Genomic DNA, 22,457 nt, shown 5'->3' with positions numbered 1-22,457 from the left:
CATTCATCTCTCTGACAGCCTTCCAAATGCTCCACTGGGGGAGACACAAAGCTGCGTCACCCTCAATGCACCAAACGCATAGTGTGCACACACACACACAAAGGTTAGCATACATGTGCATACACAGAACCTACATGCTTATGAACCTACAAGGCAGCATGTTCTGGGTCAGCGGCATGTTGCAGGACGTAGTAGGTCAGTGTATACACCATTACACTGCAACCTGTACAAGCACAAATCATAGCCACAGGCGTCACTCTCACATTCATGCACTTTATATCGCACTCCTACTGTATGTACACGCACAATCAAATCAAGAGCAATAAATCATTTCAAAGAAAGCTTTCATTTCAAAAGTCATCTCATTTTTTCCTACACCGATCCTCATTTCTAAAGCAAAATGTCCTTAATATTTCCCACCGAAAACTCGTCCAAAACAAACACATGAACAGGACTTTAAAATATGAGAACACAGATGTGTGTCGCCATTAAAACACACACTAATGCAGGCACACACAAATCCCTGTTTCTCAGTTCTGGTCATGGCCCATTGGCTAAAGCCTGCCGTCCATCTCTCATGATTCATGGCTAAGTGAGAGGCTGTAGAGCAGTTCTGAACCACTGGGCCGAGGAGAGCCTGTGTGTCATTAAGTCACAGCGGGCTTGCTGCTGCACCATGTCAGGAGCTGTGCCTCCGTCCAAGGGGGAAGCAGGTATTGCACATGCTAACACTGCTCATAGTGGTTTTATTGTGAAGATAATATAAACAGCTGAGTACACTCAAAGACTTCTCTGTCCTGTGAGGTGTGCACAGGGAGATAGAGGGCTGTTACCTTTTATTTAGTCGGACACCTACGCCTGCACCCATCCTGCTTTTCAGCTAAATTAGCCCATCTAATCATCCCCAAATCCGTCGACTTAATCAGAAAAGCTGTACAGGCTAAAGAGAAGAGACAGGGGTGCCAAATCCACCCCCTGCCATCCCCTATTAGCACAGGATAGGTGGTGGAGGCACACGTCTATACCGTAATGACTCCCTAATGATCCCCTCCTCTGCTCGAGGGCTGACAAACCCTGACCCTGACAAGAAGAACACCCACACTTAGATTTCTTCCTCGCCCCTCATTTGGAGGTTCATCTCTCAGCCCTCAGCCTCATTACACCCGCTCTGCTCCAGAAATATCCATACAGCCCAAAACTAGCAGCAAGACAAACACCAGTGACGAAACATTCTGCATAACTTTTGGAGCGGGGGGCAAAGTTTGAGTAAATTCCACTTGGCAGATGGAGCGAGAGGCAAAGAGAGAGCAGAGATAAACAAAGCAAGAGTTGAAGAAAGAGAATGGCAATAAGAGAGAGAAGAACTGTTTGTATCTCTCGTACTTTTCGCCGATCTTGGCTTTAATTTCCACTTTGGGTTAGGGGAGTAAGCAGCGTAGACTCTTTTCAACATCACACAAGACATAATTACAGAGTCCAATGCTGCCAGCCCGCCTCAGTTTCTCCCAGATACTCACACCCCAAATTAGGGGTTACCTCCCTCTAGTTAAACCTACTATTTAAGACGAATACGTCACAGACAAACAGAGGGGACAGTTAAAGGAGTTTGGAGAGTAAAGACCTTGTTTAACAGCTTTGTTTCACAATGACAGAGAAGGCCTTTGTTTGAGATGGTTACTGTCAGGCCTGAGATCTCGCCAGGTGTGGAAACTGGGTTAAAAATGATAGTTGGAAATGACACACAGCTAAAGTTACTATAGACTATGTTTATGTTCTATCTGCAGTGTATGTATCTGACAGCTAAAAAACTGCTTAAGATATTTCCAAAAGGCAGCAAGCTAAAGGAAAACACTAACTTCACACTCGCCTATGACCTCACTGGTTTGGATCGCAGCTCCCAGTCCCAGTCGCGGATGACAGAGCACTCACTCTTTGAGCCTTCCTCAAGCTCTGCCTTCTATTCTGTTTTATTTTCTTTCTTTTTTTCCTGGTCTTCTCCTTTACAGAGGAGTACAGTGGTCAGACTAAGGATGATTTATTTGTATCACAGAGTCTGCTGGTAAGCTATACAAGCATGTGGCCAAAGCTAGAATTGCCTTTTGTGCTGCACGGTGCCAGACAGTACCACAAGAGATGTTTGTCCCCTGGTTATGAGAAGATGAAAAGAGCTCTCATGCATGGCTTCTAACAGGACCCAGGTACAGTGCAGCCTCTGGATTAATGGAGAACACTCATCTGGATCTCTGTTTTTTGTCTCTCTCTGCTCTCTCATCACACAGGGGCCCCTGTTCTCCCCGTTGTAGAGGAGTAGATGAAGCATTACGCTTAACCAGAGCTTCAGATTACATAACTACTTCGTATTACTGATGGTATCAGTACCAGTATGGGTCGGCATTAACGTGAGGAAAAAGGCTCATGGTGAAACAAAATGAATACCGTAAAGCCACACTGGGGGATGAGGGGATGTTTTCTTAATGACATTTAAAGTTATTTCCTAAAGATCCTATTTTTATTTTTATGTTTCAATAATGTGCCCACCAATAGAATTAATGACATCTGGAAAAATGGAAGTATCAATATGGCTTTTATAAAAATAAAAAAAAAAGATGAATATGAATCGTATTTATAAATTACATTAATAACTGATTTTTTTCTGTGACACAAGTGATGAAGCTGCTAGGTGTGTAATTTGACTGGGGGTTTCATAGTCTTGATTAAACTGAATATGTGAGAGGAGACAAACATTTAATGAACAGCTTCTGGTCAAAGAGTGATTAGAAGTGTCTGTCTGTATCTGTCTGGTGAAATACAAAATGTGTTACCTAATCAACTGATTAAGAACAGCATTACCTTTTTTATCGATAAAAATAAAAGGGGAGAATAAATGGTGTTCTTGATGACAATCACCGACTGCTAATTCAAGCAAAGAGAACTCTCAGAAAGTGGAGACGCTGCGATCAGAAACACGGGGGATGATGAGGGCATAAGGAGGGCAGTTAAGAAGGGGACAGTCTGAACGAGCTGCATTGATAATGTAAGTTAGCATTAATAGCTGAGAATAAAATACTTCTTTTATAGTCTGTGCACCTACAGTAAACATGAACGACTGCTTGCAAATAGCTGCAAGCTCGCAAAATTTGGGAATTGCTATTTTCATAGAAACAAAATACATTTGCTTTACCATAATGTATGTAACTCTGGTAGTGCTGCAGTATTTTTAGTTTACAGCTGAATCATTTTGTTAATCCACAGATGCTTTTTGGAATCAATAGGATTTTGATTGTTCGTAATGGGGTTCTCTAGTTTAATGCACTTTTTTATTTTCATGTCATGTCACCTTTTTTTTTGACCTCACACACACGAAACCAAGCACACATCTTTGAGCTTTTTATTTTCATACGATCAAAACCTGAAGCTCAACAGAATCAAAAACCACATCCCAAGTCCTATCAAAGCCACATGGTCCTCCTGGTCCTTTTATCACATCAAACATCTGACTGTATATGTTTTTATTAAATTCTCCAGGAAATTCTCAGTAACTGCAATATACTCTAATTAAAGCTGTTTAAATCCACATATGGCTCATATTCCTTAATCACCGAAGAGCTGGAAACGATGCCACATATTCAAGTCGCTCTTTTTTTCCCAAACTAGACTGTACACTGGAAATTCAGTCCGAAACAACATCCTGTCCCCGGCCTCTAGGAAGTGACCTCAGCTTCAGAAAGGCCAGATAAAACGTCCACATCAGGAACAAAAACAACCGAGCGGCCTTAATGAGCGATCCACCAGGCCTCAGTGTGTTCTGAGGGAGACCAGGTGGTGTGACACACATATGACTGTGATTAGGGGGCCTTCAGAAGAACAAGAGGGGAGAAGGGGGGGCTGGGCAGAAAGAAAGGCCATCCACGGCCAATCGGTTCTTTCTGCATACTGTGTGATGCAACTGTTGGTGGTGTTCAATGACCTCCACTTCATAATGGGCCTGTTTGTGTTTAAGCACAGGGGTGTAGAGCTTGGGGAACTTTCTGCTGAGAAGCAACACGTGAGCAGCATAGCACCTAGTGCCTGAATATGTGGGTCACTGTGGATTACATCACGTCATAGTGATATCATGGTGGCCCTGAGAGCTCAAACTTAAGAAAACACAAACAAACAGACTGAAAGACAAATAGAAGCTGTTCTTTTTCATCATTTCTATCGTTGTCTGTGCTTGTAGATGTTTTTTTGGTTTTAAGCAGTTTGTTGTGTTTTTGTCTCTTTGCATGTTTTGATGAACCGCAGCACATTGACCTCGCTTGGCAACCATATTAATTGCGTATACAGTAATGTATGACATACTTATATCTTCATGAAGCATAACATTGAGGTCATTATATATACTTGTAGTTTACTGTCAGGGTTTTAAATAATACGACTCATACAAGTCTTTGCACTGAAAGTATAAGTGGGCATCAAAATCATTTAATCAGACATGCGAGCAAGCCAATTACTGCTTCATCTGACTGTAAGCAGAGCAGCCAAGCCCTCAAAGCAGACACAAAGGACCATGTCTGCACTCTGTGACTCTTGCTCATATGACAGAGGTGTTTTGCATTGGTGTCTGTCGGCTCATAATCGTACATCTACTCCACACACATTCAAAAACGGCGAGGAGTGGGACGTGTCAGAGGGATCCTTGACCTCATTTGTCACTCGTTAGTTTTCATCCTGGTGCATTGTGCTGTGTTTGACTGGACTGTTTAAAAGTGTCCTGATATCAGGGAACACAAACAAGCAGGGCTGCCGGCCTGCTGGGGAGGATAAGGAGTGAAGGGGAAACGGAGGCTATTCTTCTCCTCGTGTGACGCGGATTGTGTTGAAACAAGCACCTGTCACCTCCCAACAATGACCACTGACGGTCCGGGCAGAGGGAGAGACAGACATGTGAGACACAGACGTTAGAGACAGAGTGAGGTGAAAGAGGGGGCACCAAACAGTCTTTCTAATTTCCCTCCCTCTAACTCATCTTTACTCTCTCTGCCCCATAATCAAACAAAGTGATCTGTACCATTCAAAAACGGGTGTATGTGAAACTCCAGACTCATTATGACAAAGATAATCACTCATCACACACACACGCACACACACACACACACACACACACACACACACACACACACACACACACACACACGTGCATAATATCTGCATTGAAATGTTTTGCATTAATAATAAGGTTAACCAGGTGCTGAGGCTATCCTATAGGTCTCACTCCGTCTCCTCCCCCATCACCTTCAGCTGCTGTTTTCCACACCAACATGTCATTCACGTTTCTGAACAGACAAAGAGCAGCAGCATCTCTGTGTCCTTCAGACTTGTCCTTCAGATACACTCCAAACAGACTAGGGAAATGCTGGGCACAGCAAAATCCCTCTCCTGCACCATGATAAAGACAAAACTTTTTACCCTCAATCTATTCTCCTCTGTGCTTATAGTAATTCTATTAAATCAATTTCACAACAGTGTGTGCCTCTTACCTCTCTGTCCTTTAGTTTCATGGCCAGAACCAGCTGGTTGCGATGATTGGTCAGTGCCTCGCGGTAGTTTCCCTTGGAGAAGAATGCCGAGCCCAGATTCCCATGAGCACGGCATTCCCCTGTTTGGTCACCTGAAGAGGAAAAAACCCAAAAGCGATGAGAAGAGAAGCCAACAAAGCATATTTACAGTACAGCCTACTTGATTACAAAGCAACTGGTGTTTTGTTTTTTTTCCACATCATTCCACGGCCACTGTTGAACAGCTATGTGATGAACCACATCTATGCTGCTGACATCCCGCCACAGCCTTAAAAGGGAAAGTGGTCGTATAAGTTCTCCACAGTAGAGCGGCTTCCCTGACAGCTGGTTCTGTTGATCTCGGTGCTGCAGAGGGTGAGAGGGGAAAGCCTTATTATTTCTGCCTGACAGAGAGGCCCCACAGACAGGGCCAAAGGAAAGCACGAGTCTGTGTACTGCACCTGAGAACCACAGCTTCTTATCTCCAGCTGCTCTGCCCAGTCATGTGTCAAACTGTGTGGGGGCGAGAGAAAACTGGAGCCAGTCTGTGCTACTCCCGGTTTCCATTTTTTCCACTTTTCCTACCATCTAAAGGTTTTTCCTTCCCTAACTGTCTTTCTCTCAAATGATCCGTCTTCCTCCCATATTAACACCCACTCAGGCAGTGTATCCATACTTGCAGGAAGTATTATCTATTTTTGAGCACAGAAATGGGTCACTCTTTTCTTCTTCTTCTTTTTTTTTTTTTAACGGCTGGCAGAATGAGGAAAAAGCTTTATAAGGCACGGTAACAAAACAACACTTCCATGCTCACATTGATAATGTTCACATGTATGGTACATGGTAACCATGTTAGCGTACTAGTTGGCTTATAAGCTCTAAATGGGAACGTAGAGTTTGGACTTAAAACAAAACAGATCAGGTTGTTTTGAGTGATGACGGCACAAGATGAAACATTTGAGGATCACCACAGACATTAAAATGTATCTGATAAGAAATGTGAACATTTTTTGATTATCACTCCAGTGGTTTAGATCATCCAGACATTGACAGACATAACCATTATAAGGGCCAATGATATATGGAACTGGATTCAATTGATGCCAGTAATTTGAAACTTTAAGAGTCTTTCTCTAAAATAAGATAAAATACTGGCTGCTTTTTTAGTGGTTACATCATTATTAAATCAAACGATTACAATATCTGGAATGCTGATTGGTCAGGGTTCGGACCAATGTGTTGCAAGCCTGGAGGGCCCCCAGACCTAAATGTACCTCATCTTGGTACTACTAAGCATCAGGAACTTATTTTTTAATATATCCTGATGATAGGTCCGACTGTCTGTTATATTACCTAAAGTTACAGGGGGGCAGCACAGACGATAATATGGATATAATGTTTGAAGAGGTCATCAGTGACTGTGGGTACATACATACATGAATGCACTGAAAGAAAACAGCTGGTCTGAGATCAGAAGATATCAGACAAAAACATATTTACCACAAGGCTGTTTGGATGTCCTTAAAAATCCACATGATTGTTTTTTATTACATCTATGTTATTATTGTCCGTATTCTTCTTCTAGCCTCTTACCTAAGGTCTTGGCCACCTCCAGGTCCTGCTGCATGTATCCGGTGCTCTTCTCTGTGTTGCCCAGGGACCAGTGGGCGCTGCTGAGGGCCGAGAAAACGGAGCCGCGTAGCTTGAGGCTGCACGTGCCGATCTTCAAAGCGGCTTCGAGCACCACAACAGAGGCTGTGTGGTGGCTCGCTGTCAGCAACTCCTGGCCAATCACAGACACCACCACAAACGGACTCTTGTCCAGCTTCATCTTTTGCAGCTGCTGATAGGTGGGCTCGAGAGACTCTGTGCAGGAAGGACACGAGTAAGACAAGCGGTTAGAAACAGACTTTAGAATATGCTGAAACATAACCTTGGGTTGACATGATGATGGACAGCATTATCTAACTTTGACTGCAGTAAGTGTGTTTCATATTTACCCGCCCTGACAAGCGCGACTGCTATCTGAATTCAGATTCTGCTTTTCTCTAGTAATAGTTTTGTTTTGTCTGCTTAGGTAAGCATCGCCTGTATCTTTGCTGAGTGACGGTCATCACTGACTAGTTGACAAAAGTCAAAGTGTGAGCCATTTCCTGCTCCTTTTTCTCTGACTGGGGGGGATCTCAAGTAATTATAAAAAAAAGCCCTGCACAAAAATTAAACAAGTGTAGGCCACTGTGGACAGCTGTCTTTAAAAGCCACAAAGAAAACTGATAGTCCTGCCCTCTCTTCATGTCAGCCTGTATGCCTGTTTAAGTGACTACAGATGGGTGTACTGTTTTTGAAATGAATGATCGGGGGGTACTATTGCAGCTTATTCACAGCACAGAGTATCGGCGGCAGATAAAGGCAGAGCAAAGGAGACACACAAGGTGACCTTTGAAGAGGCTGAAAACGCACACAATGACATAAATCAATGTTGGGCCGCGTGGGATTCGGGATCCACAGCCCCTCCAGATTACAAAGCCCTCTGGCAGACACCAACATCGAACAACAGGAAGGGGGGCAAGAGAGGCACGCCCAAGAATGTGTATGCGTGTCTGTGTGTGCTGATGTACATGTGTGTGTTGGTGTCTATTTGGATGCATACGTACACATGAGTGTGTCTGGGGAATTCTTTACTCTTAGGGCCCCCTCTCTACAAATATTATGAACAGAGATGCTACTAATTAGGTCAAAGCGTTTTACAGATAACAGCATGCTGCTACTGTGTTGTGTGTGGTGTAAGTGTAATCTGTATTTTCCAAAAAAACACACGCTTTCATAAAAGACTCCTTTCATTTGTTTAGACAAACACTTTTGGCATGGCAAGTACACAGTCACAAGTCACATCTGAATAAATTCAATAGTTCTTGGAAGCACACAAATACTAATTCACTGAGACACACAAGAACCCTCGCACACCCAACATGAGATGCTTCCCCATACAGGCACTCCAAAGCATAACTGATGATGCTCTTTCAAGAGCATAGCTTCTGTTCCAGCACTTGGCAGAATGTCGTGCTCACAGAGACGCTGCGTGCATATAATATCCATTCATAGCTTGTAATTGCCTTCAGAGTGACATCGAGAGCTGAGTCATAAATCAAACAAAGGGAGGATCGTTTTTTTAAAAAGGTGTCATGGCTTCTGCATTCATAAACCGGGAGTTTTGACAAGATCAGAGGGGATTGTTTTATACATACAAGGATGGATTACACAAGGACGCACACACAAACACACACACACACACACACACGCACGCACGCACACGCACACAAACACGCACGCACACACACACGCACGCACGCACGCACCCACACGCACACAAACACGCACACGCACACGCACACACAAACACACACACACACACACACACACACACACACACACACACACACACACACACACACACACACACACACACACACACACACACACACACACACACACACACACACACACACACACACACACACACACACACACACACACACACACACAAAGTCAAATGCGTAGGTGTTTTTTGGACCTGGCATCGAGTTATGAAGCAAGATAACAACCTCTGCCAACCTTTACAAATACCCAGCTAAGAAAGAGAGTCTTAACATTAAATAATGTTGTCCCCATTGATCCCCCTTTTTGTCTTTGATGAATGACATGAATGGTTGCTTTTGCAGTCAGAGACACACCTTAAATAATAACTGTTAATTTGTGATTGGAAATATAGTTGCAATAATCCAGGATGTTGTTGTCATTTACTTGTGTAATTCACATTAGCATCCCAGTTAATTAGCCTAACCAGCAAGATTTAATATCTTTATATGTGGTTATGAACATGTTAGTACAGGTGAAAAAGCACATTTAAAGTTCAATAATGTACAATAGAAATTTAGCAGAACACAGACAGGCTCATATTGTAAATGTATTTAATGATACATCCTATGAAACTCAATATGTTTGGTTGTTTGTTATGGTCAGTTTGAAGATCATGTAATATATCCAAGCCCAGCAGTGTTTTGTGTTAAGCTTTGAACAATTGGATACATTGATTCAATCAGCACGTTTTCTTTTTTAGTGAAGTAGTTGACAAAAAGAGAAACACGTACATCCACAGTCTTCTCTTACAAATAATGTGTGATACCTTATTGATTTCTGTCAGAATAATTCTCCCCTCACTCGTCCTCTCCTTGCTAAGCTGCCGCTTTGGTGCTTATAGTGTTAAAGAATCAAAAGAGCTGTGCTCAAAGGCTCCTCAGTATGACAGATGACGATGAACAAGGCTCCAAATCCTCCAGTTAAAGGACAAGCTTTTTAATGGCAAATGATCCAGCCTGGGTCAATAACTGCCACACTGTGAATCCATCTCCTTCATTCTACATCTGGAGGGATCTTCAAGTGAAAAAGCCCCTTATGAGTCAGAATATGTGGGAAACAATCCAATAATTAACGGCTAATGGACCCTTTGCACTCTCTCTGGACCCAATCGGCTGAATGAGAAGCAGAATTGGAGCAGGATGAATAGGAAGAATATAACCGTGCCGATACATACTAATAACATAACATAGATAAAACTGTGAATGACTGATTTCCCACAGCTTGTCCAATGCCACATATTGGCAGTCATTATTTGGAGGAGATACTGCTGCAGTGATTATCAGAAGTGGCAAACAGAGAGAGGCAGATACAGTGAGTAGAGGGAGGTAAGATTGCACACATTTCTGCTTGTGTGAGATCCTTTTTGTTGTGGGAAATACTGTACGAGTCACATGAGAGCACAACAGCTGCTCGACTCTGGTATAATGAGAGAGAAAAAACCTTGATCTGTGAAAGGAGGAGTGGGAGTTTGTGTCAGAGAGAGAGTGCTGTAACATGACAGGCTAAGAACTGGAGTATTGCATATAATATTAAATTAACAGCAGAGGCAGAGCAAGCTTTGATGAATTCACTACAGAAAGGATTGTGCAAGATGTTTGCCTTGATATTGTTCTCTGAGGCTCATCATTCGTCTTCCTCTGTTGTAATTTATGTATTTGCTTATTTTGGTATGAATGTCATCAGATGGATTTCTTTGCTGTGGGGCAAAGGAAAATCATAAAGGTGCTTTGGGAGGACTGTAAACATCCGAGTGTGTCGAGACGTCAGTGCTAAGATAAATGACTCAGATAAATGAAAAGGCAATCACTGCTAGATACAGCTAGCTGATTCTTGGCATCAGTCGGGAATAATGTGGTGTTTACGAAAAAGCTATAGGAGATTTCGGCGTAATTCCATCAGGATTATATATTTCAGGGTAATTACAATGTTGTTAGAAAACAAAACAAACAGGTGGAGTACAATGACTTCATGTATACTATATGTTTATAGGGATGTGGGAGGGATGCCTGTGTCTCTGGGATTTTCTAAACCTTAAGTGTTGCTGGGCTAAAAATTAATTTGGAAGATGAGGTAATCAACAAGCTGAATCCTGGGATGAGACCACTATCAGGTAGCTAAACACGTCTGAGTGAACGTCAGAGCATTTCCTCCTTGAAGAAAAAAGCACTTGCCTACCTTTCTCTTATCAGGGGACTTAGGCTGAGAAACACTGATTATCCTTCCTGTTTGCCAGCATAACATTGATTATGGTCCCCCCTGTGCCAGCAACCCCTCTGAGAGGATCATTGCCCCTAATCCATTGACCTAGCTACCTCTCCTCAACACACCTCGGATTAGGTTCCTCACTGGTTGCCTGGCACGGTGGGAAATAAGGTAAACAATTAAGGGATTAAATGGCTTGGGCTAACTGTTGGTTCTTCCCTACCGAGAGGAACCAGTCTGGTCCAGGATGCTCACGTCTGGGCTCAAACCCAAAACCTATTCGTTTTTTGCTCCAGCGACAGGCTTAAAAACTCAATTTTGCTCAGATGGGCTCCCTATTCTTTGGTCTCTTTTGAATTTTTTTTTCCTTCTGCATTTGCACACAAATATTCTGCTGTATTTAATCAAAGAAAGACTGACTCCTCACAGAACAAAGCCCCTTAGAGCTGCTGATCTCATTGTACAGTTCAGTGAATTTTGGATTATAAAACAAGGCCACATTTTTTGTTCACAGGCTCAGGTTTTAGCTCCTTTTTGAAAGAGATCATGACAAAGCAACACTGCAGGATGACTAAGTCCGTGTTGGCAGGTCACTGCCATCCAGATCTGAAGAATATTAAATCCTCTGCAATGGTCATGTGAAGTAAAACTGCTGCCAGGTTTGTTTTGAGGCTCATTAGGCCGGCTCACACTGATTACTCATGGGCAATCAGGTCACTGCAGTTGGCCGACACAAGCGATTATAATGCAAAACAGGCCAGAACACATTTTAGTAACACTCTTGGCTTGAATGCACTACTTATAAATCCACTCAGCTCTGGAATAAAGGCTTACACAGGGGCAGTCGCAAACAATGGCATTAGTGTTGGATGTTCATTAAGATAACAGGCTATCAGTGTGTGACATCAAGCGGGCTAACAATAAGATGTGCTAAAGCTGCAGAAGTCAGGGCGTTGGGTCCAGAGGTAAGTTCTTGAAGCCATCAGTCAGTCACAAAGACAGACAGACAGACAGACAGACAGATAGAGAGATGGCCTCCCTGCTGCACGGTTAATAATCTGACAGGTAAAGTCACCTGAACATGCTAACTGAGTGGCAGAGTGTGGGGATCTTAGGAACAGGCATGCAGGCAGTTGAGGGCCAAAATGAAAAGATTGAGGTGCAGACGCATGAAAAAATGTCAAACCCAAATTTGACCCGATTGGGCCCAATTTCTTACCTCGTAATGGTGACTTCATGGCGGCTTCTACCATGCCCACCAGCAGCTGCAGGCTCTTGGGGTCTTGGGCCAGCCCGGAGGCGAATGCGGCCAGTGCGTCGGCATGGCGACCAAGGTACTGAAGGGCAACACCCTGTCGGAAGTATGCCTGCAGATGACAGAGGGTAAAAAACTGAGTTAACAACGTGAGAGTCACAGCATGGGGCTTTATAATGTACAGACACTACAGCAGACACACTCATTTCACGCCATTTGCATTTTTTCCACATGAACAGTTTCCTGAACATGGCACCTCTCTCCATTGTATTCCCATAATAGAGTGATCACAGGATTTTTTGTACTTGTTAATTGGATTATAAGTTTTACATAAATGCACATGTTAAACTCTGGCTGGCTGCCTTCTCAGGAGCAACTGTTGTTTTTCTACTCGATATATTTTGTTTCTTGTGTTTGCTGTGTGAGTGAGCTACACACAACTCAAGTGCTGGGATTTCTTTTTGGCTGTGATGGAAAATAAGCAAGAAGAAAGACAAGGGAGAATGGGGGAGAGACAGTGAGAGAGCTACTTACTCAAGTCAGTCTGTAGTTGAATGAAAAAAAAAAAAAAAAAACATAAATACTTCAGATTGTGCATTCCCTTTGTCAGAGCGCAGTCATAAAACAATAACACAACTGGCCGCAGTCTGTTGTTGCCATATTTTGTACATCAGATGTGTAGTTGTGTTGTGTTTTGGATATGTGACTGGCTCTCCAAGCAGACAAAAATTAACTGCATTTGTCATCCAAGTCGCATTGTTCCTCAGAGACATAAACTGCATGCTGCTGACATATTGTTTCTTTCTGCAAGGGACTAAAATATTTTGGAACATTCTTCAGATTGAAAACTAAAACAGACGCTGACTTTGGGATCCAAAGCCCCATCAGTATGTTTTTTTTTTTTTTTTTTGTTTTTTTTCAGCAAGTCTGTTTGGACTCACCAAAGAGAAGGCATGTTTTACCCAAGCGAGTTTGTGACTCAATATGTTTGTGACTTATCAGACAATAATCCTAGGGAGTTGTTAAACATGACTGGTCCAGACCAAAAAACATCAGAAAAAAGAGACTGAACTAAATCCAGCTCATTATTCACCACCCAGTCAGACAAAGGCACAATTACAGCAGTGAAGCATGAGGGATACACATTATGGAGGCAAAATCAGAACAACAGCGACAACAACAGATTGGTACAAAGCATTGCCTTCTTTGGTGTTCTTTTTGTTTGTTTGTGAAGGGCAGCAGCAGTCCACCTCTTCACCGAGCAGCCAGTCACTTCTCTCACAGCTTCCAAATGTGACACAAGGGCTAATTTGCTATTAGCATCCAAGTGGCCTTTTCATTAGTCTTCCCAAGCTTCTCTGTTAGCACCAAGAGGAAGTGAAAAAGGCTAGGAGGATTAGGGAAAATGAGACATGACACCGAATTTATCGAGACCAGTAATTAATTTTGCCTTCGTCCGAGCCCCCCACTAACTACCAATCTCTACTCAGACCTGCTGCCCCCTCTTTCACATCACAGCCTCCCTTTGCTTGCATCACAACTCCATTGAAAATGACGAGGAAAGAGATTAGATTCAAAGCATTAACCTTTGTTCTAACACTGTTATTATATGAGAGGAGAGCAGGCCAGGGTAGCCGCTCAATATTAATTGCATCTTGTGGCAGTGGAGTTTGGGCAGGACGTTTGGCGAGAGTGGAGAGGCCCACAAACGTTTCGCCCGGGGGAACAAAAGACATTTAAAAGCACTTCTCCCTTTGATTAGATTTAGCCTGCAATATGAGTGCTCACCAAGGGATCTTTCTTTCATTTTTTTTTTAATGCGGCAGACCCTGACTGAGGCGACCGAGGTAGAGGTCGAGAGCGAAGAATGATAAAATAAGGCTCCTTTCACAAAAACTGCAATCTCCTTTAATCCTTTTATTTCCACTATCCTGTCCTACGTTGAGAAATAGACTAAGCAGAGAGTGTACTAAAATATTGCAAACACAAGCAGGAGAATAAATGCATAAACGAAAGAGCCACAGCAAAAATCAATGAGCCGCGCAGCTCTATAGGAATTTTTTTTTCTTACATTAATCTCCTGCTGCCTTCAAAAACACATCGTGTAGCTGCACAAAGACAGACCCACATGATACAACCTCAGCCTTTGCATAATCCAACAAGTCAATTCAGCCAGTTCAGCTCCTTAAAACTCCACTTGAATCAATATGACAGAAAGTAGCTGTAAACTTGCATGTACGCCCCCAAAATATTAGAAGAGGAAAAAGCTGTAGAAATAACACCGACTGGGTGCTTACGTTGTTACTATGAGTCATTATGGTAAAGGTCTGAGCAGGATTTACCCCTACACAACATTTTTTTAATTCACACTTAACACGATCTTTTCTAAAAACACAGCAGCATCTGCTTCGAGCTGCTGCTACAGTGATTAGTACAGCTTCTAGCTCTTACCCAAACAGAAAGAAGAGAGGGGGAGAGTAACAGGGAGTATCACAGGAGGAAAAGAGAGGGCTTCACAGATTAACTTTGCCCTCTCAACAGTCAGCATTACATACACAGAAGAACATGAAAGATGAAGTGGGTGCTTAATCTTTGAGCCAAAAACATCTCAATAAACAGGATGCATATTTGAGTGGGACTCCTCCAAAGGCAGATTTCCTACAGGCCCGCTTGAAATAGTGACACAGCTGTTAGGTATCTTGTACAATTTGACATCCACCGTCCAAGACTACTAAATGTGTTTTGCATGAAATTCAATGAAGAGGTAAATTATTAAATGTTCCTGTATCCCTGCCTCCTTTATTTAATGCAGCAATATGCTGATACCACAGAAGAGTGGATCGAGCGGGAGGGTTTGTCATTCTTACCTGTGGGTAAATTCTCACAGTATTAGTGCGCATGTGTGGCATTGCATATGTATGTTAACGTGCATATGTGTGTGTGTGTGTGTGTGGGGGGGGGGGGGGGGGGGGGGGGGGGGGAGACGAAGAAGAGAGGCTGGAAGAAGCGTATGAATAAGAGCGAGGATAAAAGCTTTTCTTGTTTCTCAACTTTTTAATATTTCATGAATTCTTGTTTGATGTAGTTTTAAATATTCATGTTTTTATGCTTAGGCGGAAGAGGGGAAATGATGCAAAAAAAAGTTATTCACTCTGGTGCAAAGTGTTTCACACTGTGGGGAACCGCACACATACACACAAGCAACAAGCTAATGCACAGTGCAGTCACATATGCTCTTTGTTCTCTAACAAGACACTTACAATGAAACATGGACATTTTTCTGTCAGTGACAGCTTTGTTGTCCACAATAAGGCTCACAGTCAGAGTAGCTGAGCTGAATTGACAAGATTACATAAAACTGAGAGTTTAACACCCCCCCCCCCCCCCCCCCCCCCCCCAAATCATAGCCCATATCTCGGGTTCCTCTCCAGTACAATATAACCTCAGGGGTGTCGTCAGCCCCTGGGAGCATGTCTGTGTTTGCGCTTCTTTATCCTTAGGTCTGGTCCTAGCAGGCTTAAAGGAAGAATTCTTGTAAAAGTATTTGTTATATCATTATACAAACTGATACAAACAATTGAGAATGATTTGGCAAGGTAGATAAATGTATCTCTCAGGATCCTACATGATACAAGCAAATGAACAAAGGTCCAAAGGAATGCCGACAAACTCTTTAGAAATAGAACATCTTGTTTAATAGTTTCAGAAACATTTTTATAGTGTGATTCATTGTAGACACATTTCCACTCCCATTTGCCAAAAACAGCAGCTTGGTCTGTGGTCCACTAAAGGTCCACTATGGCCTTTAATTAGCACATGCAAAGATCTGCCTTAGACTTCAGAAAAATTAAGGCCATTAAATAAGCAATAATTAGATGTATCAAGTGGTATTATTTATTAAATAAATTAAAAAAAAACGGCTTGCAGACAACCATTAAATATTGTGAAACCGTCAATGAAGGTTAATGTCAATTTAAAAAAGACTTGGGAAGCTTTCAGAGAAAATTAAGGATGTGTAAGCTTAAGTGCAAGTAAGGTTTTATGTACAAACCATATGAGTAACTTTCCTGTACATCATACTTTTATAATGTCACCTTACTTCACTGCAACATAAAAAACAATAAACTCCAATACAGGGTCCATTTCCGGTCTAACTAAGACTGGACTCCATTTTAGTGCTTCACATTTTTAACCCTGACCTGAACTTCGTCAGGGGTACAGAATCTGGAAATTACCTCCGTAGTAACAGTTGAAGCTGTTTTCTGCCACCTTACATGATGTCTCTCAAAACAGAGAACATAACTCCTCACCCCCAATGCATTCCCTGTTGCTGCTTCAGCTGAGCTCCAGCAGCCTGAGGTCTTGTAAGGCTTGCTGTGTGATGATCGGTGATCACCAATAATAGAGATCCTCTTAAATGTGAAAATCAATAGAAGCCGTGTAAGCTCCGTTAAGGCCGTGCCACACCCTTTACCGCTGTGGTGTGTTTAGGAGACGCCTGCTGCAGATGGTTTGTGTGAACACCCACAGGGCAGCTGGTGCCAATGCAGAGACTCTGAACAGAGCTCCCGCTGGCGACATAATAGAACCCAAATCAGACCATCAAATAGGGACAGCAGGCTGCAAATACAATGCACACACACACACAAATACAAACTGGAGAAAAATACATCAATAAATCCTCTAGAAAACCTCCCATCTGTCCTAAACAAACATGTTTTACTCGAAATCAGCTTCCCATACAGGCCAGAAAGCTGGGATCGGATTAACACTTAATGGTGTGACAGGAACAAAGGGATTTCTGCCTTACTTTGCCCTGTTCCTTGGCTCATAGGCGTCATCGCCTAGTTTCCAATGTGACCTAGAAATGTCAGGTGACAACCTCAGTTTCAGACAAGTGCCTCTGCCAAATACTAAAAAAAAAACTCTGCCACCACACTTTGTAGGTGAGCGTCGATTTGCAGAGTACACAAAATGTCCAAACCTTAATATAATATCCAGGGACAACTGACAGCCATGACAAATTAACTCAGAGTAAAGTTTAAAGATTCAGCAAACTGAATGATTGTTGCTTTAGGCCTTCTGCCCTACGATGTGAAATTATAGCAAAGCACAATGAAGTATGTACTTCATTAAATCTATTCCTCAAGTCTGGTCTTTCTGGGTACTGATCTGTTACCGCCAAGACAGAAAAGGTCTTTTTAGAGGTGGAGTCAGAGTCCTACACCTGTAGCCTCAGGCGTAACATGAACCTTTGGCCCAGAGATCATTGAGGCAAAATCATGACACAGCCGTCTGTCTATTACCGTCTCCCAAATCTAATAAACCCAAACCCTACACCAGCAAGCACCCCTGACCTAAATCGATCAACAGCGTGTTTCTTCCTGTGTATATGTTGGGTCAGTAGGAAAAAACACTGACAGACTAATTTTCTCACACTGACTGAAAGGTTTTTTCAATAATCCAACCAATCAATGAAAAGGGTTGCTTTATGCTTACTTGGCAGGCCTTTATAGAAAAAACGGAGTCAACAGTGATTTTTTGTTAACAAAATAAGGTACATCAAAGGTGCACATTAAGCACTTATGCAAGTAAAATTGAGGCCCCTTACAATCTGTATGTAGGTAGATGCAGTAAAATATTTATGATCCATTGATGTATTCCTCCCTTAGGGTGTTGTAGACTCTAGTGATTGCTGTTCCATCCTTAATTAGCCCATTAGATGAGATGGCTTTAATGAGAGCAAATTAAACTGATCATTCTTTGTGGAGCCGGCAATTAAAGGGTAAATGTTTCATTATTCAGTGAATGGCAACAGTGAGACCCCAGTAAACCAGGCTGCCTTGTAGATGCTTCATTGTGAGAGGTATTGTGGCACTCTCTCATGGCTGTGAGGAATCGATCAGCCAGCTCACATCAAACTGGTAGCCAGCGCAGGACTTCAGATTGGAAAAGGTCATAGTCAGGTATGTGGAATCAATGTTTGACTTTCTGTATTCACTGATTCACATTATCAGGCAGGGGGTTGGTTTAGCGTTCTCTAAAAACAATTCGCAAGAATCAAAGAGGCTTCAATAAAGAAGGTCAGGGCTTGAGATGTTGGAGGTGTCATGAGGTGCACATCCTTTGTGACAGTCAAAGCCGAACAGACGAGATAGAAGGGAGAAGTGATATTGCTTGTTCATCTCAAGCAGAGGAAACAGCAAAACAGAAGCAAGCTGCGGGGTCATGCAATGAAATGCGGTCAAAATAAACTGTTTGGCAAAGGGAATTCAATTTTCTTTCCACTGTATACATGTACACCAGCACTGATGATTTCACAAAGAAACCAGTCCGATGGAAAGTGATATACCAGCAGATAAAAATGCATATTCCAAGCAAATTAATTATAAAACCGTGTCACACATTTCCTCTATGATCTATAGCCTGATTTGTCACATTGATGCAGCTAGTTTACTTGCATTTTTATTAGCATCTTAAGAGTCTTGAGATGTGAGGCTGAGAGGGTCAGGGTGCTAAACAGATTTCTGTGCCCCACTCGAGTAGATCCTTGGCTCGACTCTGGTTGAGCACTGCGCACAAACCCCATAGCCACAGGGGCTGACTCTCAATTAAAGTAGGCATTAATTACTTAAAGGAGCTTTAATCAATCAAGGCCAGATGGTGAACCTGAAAAGAGAGCAAACGCTAGGCCACAGAAGGGCTTTCTATCCGGGCTAGACTAGAGGTGGCCATAAAAGGCTCTAATACAACATGCCTACAAGGCTTATTTCTAACAGTGTATTTGTGTAACCCAAAAGGGTCATTGAGCAAGCAGCTGCTATCTCTGCTGTGTCTTTTGCAATCTACGTTTATTTTTCCTTTTGAACTTCTTTCTCATTAAAAGAGCTCTTACTCGGAAGTGCAACAACAAGCTAACACTGGAAGTCACACTGACTTATTGTAATACAATTTCTAGGATGATTATGCAAAGCCAATTGAAATTGTATAAACAGCTCTGACCATATGTGTCCCTGATGTGTTTAGCCCCACAGTGCCGACAGAAGAGGATACTTGGCCCTGGTGCTGTACTATGCTGGCCCCGGGCTCCAAATCCTCCATCTTCATTTGTATTTACGTAATTGCCTTTGACAGTGAACTCAAGCATGGCTGAAAAACACCCTCCCCTTGGTAAACACTGGCTGAGAGACACATGTTCGCAACATGGGAAACCAGGCATCTCGAATAGCCATTAGGTTGTGAAGTATACAGTCCAACTGACCCTCTTGCAACAACAACGCAGCATCTTTCCACAAGCCTGTCCAAAAGGAAATCGGCACAAATCTTCTGAGGTACGAAAAATTGTAGAACAGTAGAAGAAGCTCGCTCTCCGTCTTTTTTGTGGATTTGGTTATGATTGCCTGCTGAGTTTGAAGATCCCAAAGAGACACACAGTCCACCAAGTCATTACCTCCCTCACACTGTCACACAGTGGGAAAAAGCTCCTTGTCAGTATCAGCACTTGTGTTGGGTTCATTAGGTTGCTCTGGCCTTAGTGGGAAGTTGCTTCTTCAAACAAGAGTTGAGCTGCTTGACAGCGTGGCTTCTCCAGAGCTGTCCTGCAACACTTCAAAAGATTCACAGTCAGCCTTTATGGATGGCTCTAATGAAAAGCATGGCATGAGACCCACTGCTTTTGATTCTACCAGTAAGGAGTCATACATGATTGAGTAAAGGCAAGCTGAATCACAGATAAGACGCTAAGAGGCTGAGACGACCAGAGAAAGAAGGGGGCAGGGCATGGAGAGACAATGGTGGTTCAGCCCAAAGGGTTAGACTTACACTTGAAACACTGAAGAAGAGGGTGAGAGAGATAGGGACAGTGCAAATGAGAGAGCCGAAGTGCAATGGTAGCCCATGAAGGGCACTCGGAGAGAGTTGTTCCAATACTAATACCAATATTCATATTGACCATTCATATCACCAAAAATCTGATCTTGGAAAGCTGTTCGTACTCATGCCAGTCCACTGATGGAACACTACAACTCATTAGCTCTTTACGAGATAACCTTTGTGCAGGTCATTTATCAACAGTGCAGTGGTAACAGAGTAAAATGACAGAATTGTTTTTGTTTCTATCCACAATATGTGCATATGAATTTCACTGTATACATCTGTAGGTTACTATGTGTTGGTGGATACTTAAACCTTGTTATCAGAGTCAATAGAAGAAAATGGTATCCATCATCTTTAGGTCTCTTGCTATTTCTGGTTGTCCACTGCCATCCAGCTATCAGAGCTCTTTATTGTGTGTGACCTGTTTCTCCTTCCCATCTCCCAGCACAGCATAAGTAAACTGGGTTTATCCATGAAGGTGCACGCAGCCATCTCCCCAGCGATTACCAGATAAATGCACTTTAATTCACAACATATGCGGCAGGGGTTTATATATAGATTCGCTAATTCCCTCTCGGCCACACTGCAATATGAAGTCCATGCGGCACCAATTTAAGTGGGTGATGAGTCCCGTGCCGGCAGGCTCTTCTACTTATCATATATATGACATGCTCCAGCACGTTGCAGGGCCAGGCAAAATATTAGAAGCAGAAAAAAAGTAAGATTATGGTTGAACCAGTGTGGATTTTTCATTATTAATGAAGAGAGTCAATTTCAGGCCTCCTGTCCTTTTGAGAATTATCGGTCAATCCCAAATGTAGTTGAGCTGAACAGTAGAATCATTTTCATGGAAAATGTCACCTCCACAGAGGAATAAAAATGCATGTGCTGCACATTTTAACAAGCACAATGCGGCTAATGCTACATTTAAGCAACAAGTATTCACTCTTTTAGACTGAAATCCTGACAGTCAACTCCCATAAGAGAGCTAATTGGCAGAGTTCTACTGAGAGGAGGCGTCTACCTCTAATAGTACAGAGTGGTCCTGTAACACATCTGCACAGTCTGTGTAAGCTCATTAAACAGCAAGTTCCCTCTGCGTTCTTTGGCCATCACCATGCATCATTAATTGTGTCCGCCTGCTAATCACGTTAGCAGTACGTCTCTGGCTTTGATATCTGTCTCTGTGCACACTGCGTGACTTCATAACCTGTCCAGTAAAAAGAGGAAGTGAACAGGCTTACCACCTGTGGACACTTTATACATTCAGAAAAAAAAAAGTAAATATGTTAATTGAAACTCCTCTGGCAACTGATCTTAACATAAAAGTTATCCACCGCCAGAAAACACACACACACACACACACACACACACACACACACACACACACACACACACACTCTCATCCAAACACACACAAGCACTGCAAGCCAAATAAAACCACTTGCTCAGAGCTATGAGTCATACTGTTAGTGCCAACAATCAATGGCGCTCACTGCACCCAGCTGGCTGTAGTAGCGGAATATATTAATTTTCTCATTTAGACACAAATATATACTACAAATAGATTAATGGTGTTTGATCAGCCTGGCGGAGCGATTCCTATTAGTATGCACAAACAGTAAGAGGCATGATATTTTTTATGTTGTTCATGCTTTGAGCATATGGCAGCTACTAAAACCCTTAAATCGATGGAGTTAAAATGACAAGGCCTGACTACCAGTCTCACAGCTGTATTCAAAAGTGACACAGCTCCCGAGGAAAGGGATTGCCGTACGATGAGAAAGGAAGAGAAAAAAATGGAAGAGGACGGTGGAGCCAAGGGAGCCAGCAGAGCAGAGGCACAAGCATAGAAAATTGAGGCTATGGTTAGCTTAGGACCAGGGTGAAGTGAAAGTGGTCCTCATTTCATACTACATGGAGTTTGGCAATTACTGGTGACAGCCCCTCGCACCAAGATGCAGAAAAGATTGATCCAGACAAGTAGGACCTTGTTTGCTTTGTTAAAAGTAATTAATCATGGTGGCCAGGGAGGAATGGGCCTTGAGTGTTACGCATTTCTGCTGAGTGTATGAATACAAGTACAGTACGAATACGAACGTAACATGATACATTTCTGCCTGCAGATCCATCAGAGCTGAATTGAAAATGGATGGAGCAGGATGGCAAGG

At 42.7% G+C, this 22,457-nt stretch overlaps 1 protein-coding gene across 3 annotated transcripts in view; it reads right to left on the bottom strand.

Annotated features, from left to right (window-relative positions):
• The window catches only part of LOC306821840 (tetratricopeptide repeat protein 28-like), a 160,829-nt gene that overhangs the window by 54,073 nt on the left and 84,299 nt on the right, over positions 1 to 22,457 (bottom strand). For all 3 annotated transcript variants that reach the window (XM_079340425.1, XM_079340426.1, XM_079340427.1), the window contains 3 exons: positions 12,376 to 12,523; positions 7,131 to 7,403; positions 5,520 to 5,650 (listed from right to left, as the gene is read on the bottom strand). In XM_079340425.1, coding sequence (XP_079196551.1) covers positions 5,520 to 5,650; positions 7,131 to 7,403; positions 12,376 to 12,523 — 552 coding nt within the window. The remainder of the gene's footprint in view (positions 1 to 5,519; positions 5,651 to 7,130; positions 7,404 to 12,375; positions 12,524 to 22,457) is intronic.

The sequence above is a fragment of the Symphodus melops genome (assembly GCF_947650265.1).
Source record: "Symphodus melops genome assembly, chromosome: 1".
Taxonomy (NCBI): domain Eukaryota; kingdom Metazoa; phylum Chordata; class Actinopteri; order Labriformes; family Labridae; genus Symphodus; species Symphodus melops.
The sequence above is the reverse complement of the archived record's forward strand: the minus strand, read 5'-3'. Positions and strand labels throughout refer to the sequence as shown.